The sequence below is a fragment of the Myotis brandtii genome, unplaced genomic scaffold (assembly GCF_000412655.1).
Source record: "Myotis brandtii unplaced genomic scaffold, ASM41265v1 scaffold337, whole genome shotgun sequence".
NCBI lineage: Eukaryota > Metazoa > Chordata > Mammalia > Chiroptera > Vespertilionidae > Myotis > Myotis brandtii.
Window position 1 is genome coordinate 296,916 of NW_005362996.1, and position 9,972 is coordinate 306,887.

The 9,972-nt window shown below is 34.7% G+C and overlaps 1 protein-coding gene across 1 annotated transcript in view; it reads left to right on the top strand.

Moving 5' to 3' along the window:
• The window catches only part of CD69 (CD69 molecule), a 7,852-nt gene extending 791 nt beyond the window's left edge, over positions 1-7,061 (top strand). Inside the window, exons 2-5 of the mRNA XM_005871353.2 lie at positions 3,012-3,134; positions 4,422-4,621; positions 4,970-5,073; positions 5,981-7,061. Of these exons, the coding sequence (XP_005871415.1) occupies positions 3,012-3,134; positions 4,422-4,621; positions 4,970-5,073; positions 5,981-6,092 (539 nt within the window). The 3' untranslated portion in view covers positions 6,093-7,061. The remainder of the gene's footprint in view (positions 1-3,011; positions 3,135-4,421; positions 4,622-4,969; positions 5,074-5,980) is intronic.
• Positions 7,062-9,972: the final 2,911 nt, after the last annotated feature.

Here is a 9,972-nt window from a genome sequence, read left to right on the forward strand (position 1 = left end):
TCTGCTTCTATAATCTTTATGGGACTCTTTTTCTACATTTCACCCTTCAGTTTCACACATCCAGTCACTGGCTCAAAATTCCAAATGAATCAGACATTTTTCTTTCTTTCTTTTTTCATCAAAATATGATTATCATTGCTGTATACTATTTCCTCTCTTCTATTTGTCTATTCTGTCCAGAGACCTATTCTATTTATGATACCAGAAATTTCCCATTGTTTTTCTATAACTCACTTCTATGAGGCTTTTTTGTGTGTTTTTTTCATTTATACCTCTTCCTTTTTGAATTATTGAGGTACCCCAAAACCTAATATGTAAGAAATACAGTTTGTCAGCAGTAATTAAGGAATGCGTTGAGGATAGCAGAGCTGAAAAAATTGAGAAGAAGGATTGTTTTTAGAGTGTGTGTCCACTAAACTGTTTTGCATTAGAAAAGCTTCCATTACCTCCCATAAACCCATCTTTCACTTTAGAACACAAAATCAACTGTGGATAACAAATGCAAACTATACAAAATTTCTGGTAACCACATAACCATAACTTTATGGACTAGTTGAACTACCAAAAAGAAAAATAATTGTAATAATTAAACTACTCAATAAATAGAGGGCATAATTGCAAAAAGGTCCTAATTCAGAAATTCTTAAGTTTTCCTGAGATCATCCCCATTTTCTGTTGAATGTTTAGTTAATGCTGCCTTATACATACTTTATTAGTATGAAAAAACACTGGGCATAACCCTTAGGTGACTCAATATGTAATGGTGGATTTATTTTCAATTTCTCCATTAATGGGCAGGACCGTAATCAGAGCGGAAGTACACTCTTGGGGGCAGTGTTTGGTCACCTAGGTGATGAACCAAACTGAGCAACAACCACCCTCACTAATGGATGTAAAGTACAATCTGAAAATCATCTGCACAGTTTACCCACTGGCTAAGCCAACAGACTGAAGTAGACTTTGGAGTCCCTGAGCTATCTGGCTGAGTTAATACTGGCTCAGGAACAAGAGCTGTGCTGCTGCATTGAGGCTAAGAAGCATGATGTGAAGTGAAACTAGACAGAGAGCTCTGAACTTGCTATCTACCTACCCTGGGCTCCTTCCGGTAACAGCTGGATTCTGGTGGGGAAAAAAAAGAAGATGGGCTTTGAGAAGCTGAGAGAAATAGAACTAGATAGGAGAGAAGTAAAGGCATCTCTTGAAAAATCTGAATGCAGATCTACACTGGGAAAAACCACCCCAGAAGCAGAAGCTGATGCTGACATTCAGTGCATGGTAAATTCCTCGTAAAGAAAGCAACATCTCTTAGCCCACTTTAACTTTAGAGAAATGTTTTAAGGAAAAATATGTGCATTTCAAGATATGTGCTCTTAATTATACAAGTCATCTATATTCAAAAACACGATATTTTCTCATTTTGAGACTGTTTTTATGGTAAATTTTAGTATCATTCACATAGCAATTTTATATTTCAGTTTCTCAGAACATAATAGGGAACTATGTATTTCTTGTGAGGCCAAAGTTTTTAAAAATGACAGCTCTTCCTAGCAAAAATCAAATTCAAACTCTGAGCCACAGGATCCCATTGTCTCCTTTCTCAATTAATTTATTTACATTTTGGAACAGATATCCTTCTAGATTTCCTTTGGTGTGTGTCTGTGTAACTAAGAATCATCACTGACATCATACTTATATTCTAAATCCTTTCACAGAAATATTTTTATTGGTGAAATCAAAAATTTACTTTGTTTTAGCATTAAACAAAGGATAAATTGGAAAAAATAACTTCTTCCCAATGTTTGGTCTTTAATACTGTTAGATTTCTTCTATTATTTTAAATTATCTTGAAAATTCAAACATTTTACTGTTCATTCTCATATTTTAATTGTGGTATAGTTTACATACAATGGATGCATAGATCATAAATGTGCAGCTTAATGAGGCATAATTACAACTCCAATCAACATTTGAAATTGCCATCACTCTAGAAAGTTCCCCTGTATTCCTTTCTACTCAGATTACCTTTTCTACACACATAACAGCTTTCACTTTTCTGAATTCTGTCACCATAGCTTAGTTCAGCAATTCTTAAATGTTACATTAAATAAAATATGCAGTATGTAACAGTAGGTGGATTTTTTCACTCAACTTTTTTTTTAACTTTTCCATTTTGTTGCATGTATCAGTTGTTCTCTTTTTTTTATATGTCCTTTTATGGATAATAGCATAATTTGTTTATCAGTTTTCCCATTGATGTGTATTTAGGTTATTTCTAGAATTTAGCTCTTAAGAATAAAACTTCTATGAACATTTTTATACAAAGCATTTTTGAGACATATTTTCATTCCTTTTGAGAAAATACATAGGAGTAGAATTGCTGGATCACATGGTAGATGTATGCTTAATTGTGTAAGGAACAGTTTTCTAAAGTTTTTTTTTTCATTTTACTCTTCCAACAGTAAAATGAAACTTATAAAAATTTCAATTGTTTCACATCTGTACCAACTTTACCAAAAATTATTATCAATTCGTTTTTATTTTCTGTCATGCTAGTTATAAATATTAATATATCAATTCAATATTTTTTATTATACATTCCCCATTTATCCTCATTTACATCATTACTCTTAAACAGTAAATAGTAAATACAGAGAGGTTAAGGGATTATGATTATGATTTTTTTTAATATGTCATCTAGGGTAATCAGGTGTTTAATAAATGTTCTTATTGTGAGTAAAGCAATAAAACTATGATGACACAGAATTTTCATAGCTACTAAGTACATATATTGGGAAGATATTTTATGTTCTCATCATTATGGCTATATTGTTTCATTTCTAACCCCTCCAAAAATTATCCAAATTCATTCAAAATTTGGGGAAAATTGGCATAAATTTTATGGAAGATAGGGAGACACATTACTTTTTAAATTAAATACTGCAAGAAAATATCAAATGTCCCCATCTTACTTCTGTAGTCTGCCTGAACTCACATCAACCTTCTCTCTTCAGATAATGCTTCCAGCCTTCACTTTGCCTCACATCATGAAGGGTCCCTTCAAGTTCCTATCCCATGTGCTGTCCTGAACGTGGTCATCATCACCGTCTTGATCATAGCTCTCATCGCTTTATCAGGTGGGTCTGCACTACATGAATCCATCGAGTCTCTTTGCTATTTCTGTTGTAATCTCAGCTGAAATCAGTGGGATTCCTTGGTCCAATTAATCAGCAATTCTGAGCAATTTAGCAGCATCCATATATCATACATGGTGGATTTCCTAAAAAATACTAATACAATTCCACGTTCCTTGGGCGATTAATATAATACCATTTAGAGTTTTCTAGAGATTTTCTTTTTTATTAAATGTGTTGGGGTGACATTGATTAATAAGATCATATAGGTTTCAAGTGTACATTTTCATGATACATTATCTGTACATTGCATTGTGTGCCCACCGCCCACAGTCAGATCATCTTCCATCACCATATATTTAGCCTCCTTTACCGTTTACTGCCCTCCGACCCCCTTCCCTCTGATAACCACCATGCTGTTGTCTGTGTCTATGAGTTCCAGTTTTATATCCTTCCTTTGTCTCCACAACTCTGGGGCCTTTCTATAAGTATGAAAAGTGTCTATGATATATGCATTATTGTGGAAGAAAATTACATTACTATGGATTTAAATATGGAATGAAAGGAGCTGACTTAGATTCTAAATAAATCAACAGTTAGGAAAAATGTGGGCTTCACATTCATATTGACAGAAAAAAAATAATATCTAAGCCATAGATTAATCAAGATTTGGTCAGTCTTTTGTTTTTCAACTCAAAGACCGCCAAACTGTGGCTATGAATAATTATGACTGTATCTAGAAACTCCCAGAGTGAATTGTCATAAGATATTCAAAGTATACCGCTATACCAAGATACATTTGTGTCTTTTACAAACATTATATTTATCATTTTATGAAACTTTTTCAGTCATAGGTCTTTTTGTGTTCTGAATTACTTCCCTGCAAATAATTCTCTCTTCAAATAGAGTGTTTTATCTCCTGAAAGTTTAAATCCCTCCACCTCTGCATTCAAATTCAAAACACTTCTTGAAATTTATAAAGCACTTTACCCTTTCTAGTCCAAGGCTGTTTTTAAGATTTTTCTTTTCTTTTCTTTCTTTTTTTTTTTTGTTACCACTTTCGGACATTATGGCCAAAGAGACACCTTCTTTTCTCTTACTAGTATACCCTGTCCAATGATGATTAGGCACAATGGGAGATCTGATAAGGTGAGGACCTGCCTTCGCATGCTTTTCCGAATTTGCCTTTTTGCCTTTCAGCCTTCACTTTATCACCTACCCCAAGAACTAGGTTTGCATGCTGTGGGTATTTAACTTATTTTGTGACTAAAACAATTTTCCTGTCCACAGTGGGCCAGTACAATTGTCCAGCGCGATATATGTTTTCGGAACCATCAAACAACCATGTTTCTTCATGCTCGGATGATTGGATTGGATACCAGAGGAAATGCTACTTTATTTCCAATATAACAAGGAATTGGACCTTGGCCCAAAACTCTTGCTTCAAACACGGTGCTACTCTTGCTGTCATTGATTCTGAAAAGGACATGGTAAGATAATATTCAAACACAATTTCATAAAATATTGCTGTTTTCTTTTATAGAGCTAATCTGTGATGTCCTTCTGTTTCCTTATAAGTGAAGAAGACATTGTACCAGTGTCCATGTAGGAACATTTAGTCTGAGGTCAGACGAGGGTTCTATTTAGTCTTGTAAATCTGGTTTGGATGCCTAGCCTCAAAGGCTAGAAATCCGAATGAGTCAATTCTATACAGAGCTAATGAATGATCAGCTACTTTACCTCAGATGCAGCTTTTGAGAAACTGATTTTGAGAATGTATTACATCTACTTACCCATAACGGTTGTTTAACAAGCACCCCCTTTGTCATTTCTTTCAGATCTTTTTAAAAAGATATGTGGGTAGAGCTGAACACTGGATTGGGCTGAAAAATGATGCTGGTCAGACATGGAAATGGTCAAATGGCAAAGAATTTAACAACTGGTAAGTTGCAAGATGTTTCTTTATCTTTCCCAGGCTGGTAGCTCAGGGAAACCATTTCCCTGTTTCCATTGTTCTCTTTTGTATGCTTATACTCTTTGGAATTCTTTAAAGAAAAGCTTTCATATGATCATTTTGCTCTTTTCATCTACTTGGAATTCACACAACAAATGCTTCTAGTAATTTGATCTCAGAAAAATAAAATTAGTGTGAATAGAAGACTCAGAAATATTCCAGAAATAATTGTGATGATAAAATCTAACATTTCCAATCTCATATTAATATATTGATGAGCTAGTTTTTGAAAAACAATTCCCTCCTACTCTTTCCCTGTTCTCATCTCCACAGGGATAAAGAACAATATTTTCATGCTTAATTAGCAGCTTCTATGGACCTGAAAGAAAACTTGCCCCAGAATTAAAGATGCTGACTTTATTTTATTATTTTTTATTTTATTTTTAAAATACATATTTTTATTGATTTCAGAGAGGAAGGGAGAATGAGAGAGAGATAAAAACATCAATGATGACAGAGAATCACTGATCAGCTGCCTTGTGCATGCCCCCTACTGGGGATCAAGCCTGCAACTCAGGCATGTGCCCTGACCAGGAATTGAACCTTGATCTCCTGGTTCATAGATCGATGCTCAACCACTGAGCCATGCTGGCCGGCCCAAATGGATACACTTTACTCTTAGCTTTGTACCTTCCTTCCGCCTACTCTTCCTCTCAATCCCTGTCTCCTCTCTCTCTAGATTAGTTTATGATAACTAACTAAATAACTAACTAACTAACTAAATAAATAAATAAATAGTGCAGAGACCACTACTACCACAAAGTTTTTATGTTCCATGTAACTGAATGGAAATGATGAACTGAAAGTAATTCTCAGTTTCTTTATTGTTTGACAGGTTCAGCCTCACAGGGTCAGAGAACTGTGCATTTCTGAATAGCACAGAGGTCAGCAGCACAGAATGTGGAAGGAATTTACATTGGATATGTAGCAAACCCTTCAAACAGTGAGGAGCCATATTGGCTTATAGACTATCACGTCATGGAACTCAAGGCAATCCGTGTCGATGGATGCTGCTCTATGGTCAGATGTTTGCCGTAAAGACTTTGTGAAGAAACTTGGTATGATTTTGGAAACTTTCTTCCAAACAAGACTGTGGAACAAAAGGCAGGGGAGCTGCATTGCAGAATACCCTCGCCGTGACCTGAAAACATCACAGGTTGATGGATATTTATGTCCAAGATTGAGAAAAATGACTTTAAACCTTTTGAATGCACTTTATACTTTTTCAAATTCAAAAATAATAAAATAGCTAGGTTTAGAGTTTGTATTTATTGCCGAATGACTACCAAGGATGAGTGTCCTTCACGCATTTGCACTATTAGAAGGAATTAGATGCCAGTATTAAAAACTGAATGTAAACAAAAGAAATGTTAACTGGTAACACAGGTATTTAGTCTAAATGCATTTGTTAAACTCAGAGAACATTTATAGGTGGACAAATGCTTATGAAACTAAGCTTTGTGATATTTCTCTCTTTTTGGAGAAGTTTGCCAGGCTACTTTGTCACTTTTTTCTCCCCAAAGACTGGGATGACCACATATTTATGTTGTTTGTTTGTTTTTACTTCTTCAATGTCTTTTTTAATGGTACTTAATTCTTTGCCTTTAAAACTTTATACACGATGTTTTATAAAGATAAAACCAAAACCAAAGAACATGAGACATATTTGTAAAACAGATAAGTGTTGGAAAGTGTGCAATATATGATGTGGCAAATCCCTATTAGAAAAAATTCTGTATTGTTCAAACCTAGAATAATACAATATCTGATTATAAATTTGTGCTTCTCCTAATCAATGTTGTCACATGCGGTACTTCATGTGAGGTGTTTGTAGTGCAATAAACTATTTGTTTGTTTGTCTTTTGTATTTGGTGCAATTATAAGCTGCTTTTATGTATGTTAAATAAAAATGGAAACAAAATTATTTCTAAGAAGTGTTTGCTCCCTTAAAATACACTAAAAATTATGTCATACTAGAAATAAGAAAAACAGAATGCTATAACATTTTTTCAAAAAGTTATCTACTGTAATACCTTAGCTTTATAATGTGGTTTCTACTTTTTGAATTGTTTTTACATGTCTGTTTCTAAAAAAGCCTTATCCATTTTTCTGTATAAAAGCAGATGCTCAGTAAATATTATAATTGACTTGAAAAGAATCTATGCCATTCAAAATGTTTTGTCTCTATTATTTTCTTATTCTTTATGTCTATCACCCTCATACTAAAGAAACATAAGCCTGATCGGTGTGAATGAGTTGATTGAACGTTTTCCCTTACACCAAGAGGTCACTGGTTAAATTCCTGATCAGGGCACATGCCTGGATTGCAGGCTTGATCCCTAGTAGAGGGTATGCAGGAGGCAGTTGATCAATCTTTCTCTCTCATCAGATGTTTCCCTCTTTCAAAAATCAATAAAAAAAAATTTTTAAAGATGGTTAGAACTAATAAACAAATTTAAACAAAAAGAAGCATAGAGATAGTAGGAGATACCTAATGTCATTTTGTGGGAACCTATTTATAACCTCACTAGAGGCCCGGTGCATGAAATTCGTGCAGGGGGCAGGGGTCCCTCAGCCCGGCTCCCATACCCTCTCCAATCCGGGACCCCTTGGGGGATGCCCTGCCAGCCCGATGGCCCCCAACTTCTTTGCTCTGCTGGCCTGATGGCCCCCAACTGCCCTCCTCTGCTGGCCTGATCTCCCCTAACTGCAGTTGGACTTCCCTCTCGCAATCCGAGACTGCTGGCCTGCCTGCCAGCCTGATCACCTAACCGCTGCCCTGCCAGCCTGATGGCTCCCAACTGCCCTCCCATGCCAGCCTGATGGCCCCCAACTGCGTTGCCCTGCCGGCCTGATTGCCCCTAACCACCTCTGCCTTGGCCCCCACCACCATGGCTTTGTCCAGAAGGAAGTCAGACGTCCGGAAGATGTCCGGTCACCTGGTCTAATTAGCATATTCCCCTTTTATTAGTATAGATTCTCTCTTCAATAAGAGAATAATTGGTCCTAATAACCAATGCTCTAAAAGCATCTTGTTCAATTCCAAAATGCTATACATATTTTAGTCATTTACTCTTCTGAGTCATGTTAGAAAAAATGTCTTGTGATTTGTGTTCCATGAAATGTGTAAGTGGAAAGTGTTGCTGTTAAGAGCCAGATCCAGGAGAAAGATTGCCTGAGTTCATCTCTGCCATTAACTAGTGGAATAGCTGTTTAAGTTAGAATTAGTTAGAAATGTAGTTAAACGTAGCTGGAAACTGAATTAGTTAATACATGAAAAATGACTGAAACCATACCTGGCTGAAGATAATTATTGTGATCAGTGTTTTATTTTGCTTTTCCAAGATAATTTCAATTTCTTCCTCTGAAAAGGGAAAGAATTCTTAACTGGCTTATTTTACATAATTTTAGAAATTCAATAAAGTTAAAAGTATTTTAAAAATGATAAAGTGCCATTAAAATGTTAGATACTATAGTCAGTCTTCAATTGATTCAAAATTTTATAATATGAATATGACAATGCTTTTCCTAAGCTTGTTCTCAATTTTTATAAATTTGACAAGATTTTTACACATGGAAATGTATAATAACTAAAATTAAATTGCTAAAAAAATTCTGGACAAATGTTAAAAAATATATGACCAGGGAGACTGCTGGGGATAATATAAACTGATTTAGTTTAATCTTTGGAAAACAGTTTAAAAATACTTATCAATAATCTTAAAAAGATTCATCCTTTTCTTTCATATGACAATTTTTTTTTGGGGGGGGGAGTGGATTTTAAAGGAATAATCTTGGATGTGTAAAACATAATCACAAAAATATTTATCAAATGGCTTTGTTTTTTTACTAGCAATAAGTCAGAACCACTTAATTGTCCAAAACTAAAGATTTAATTAAGTATGTCTACCACATGATGAAAAATATGCCAACATTAAAAAATAATAATGAAGAATGTTTAATTATATGGGAGAATACTCAAACTGTTATTGCTAAACCAGTTAAAATCATATATATACAGTAAGATTCCATGCCATTAGCTAAAAAAAAAAAATTCAGGCATAAAATAGGACCTGATGTATGATTCCATTTATATGAAATTCAAGAACAGGCAACACTAAGGGACAGTGACAGAAATCAGTGGTTGCCTCTGTAAGTGAGGTGGGAGGAAGAAGTGTGAGGGGCATGAGGTACTTTCTGGTCTACATCTTATTAGAGTGGTGTTCATAAGTATACACATCTGTCAAAACATAACGAATAGATACCTTAGTTCCACATTTTATTGGGTACAAATATACCACAACAAAAATTGTCAAAATATCAAAAAATATTAATTATATGTTTGCGTTTCTATAAGCAGAAAGAAAGAAAATTTTCAAAGGTAAACAAAATGGTTTTCCCTGAGTAGTAGGGATATAGGAAATATTTATGTTCTTCCCTATGCTTCTCTATAGATTCAAAGTGTTTTATAATGAATAGTTTTTTACTCTTGTAAGAAAAATTTCTAATTTAAATAAACCCAAATACAGGATCATTAAAGGAAATAATTTTATGATTTAAAGTACAACTTTACTTTCTAGTAACTAATTAGAAATAATTACTTTCTAGTAATTACAAGTTTGCTTCATGAATCTTCCCTATGCTGTACTAAATTGTCTTTTGGCTCCGCCCCCATGACCCCCACCCCGCATTGTGGGCACCCACAAGCGGCAGTGCCATCTAGTGGCGGGATAAATTGTTGCACTTTTTGTTTTGTCCTCTCTTGGGCCAGAAGATATAGTTAACCTGGGAACAATTGTGACTTTTATTTGTAAGCACAGTGTTATA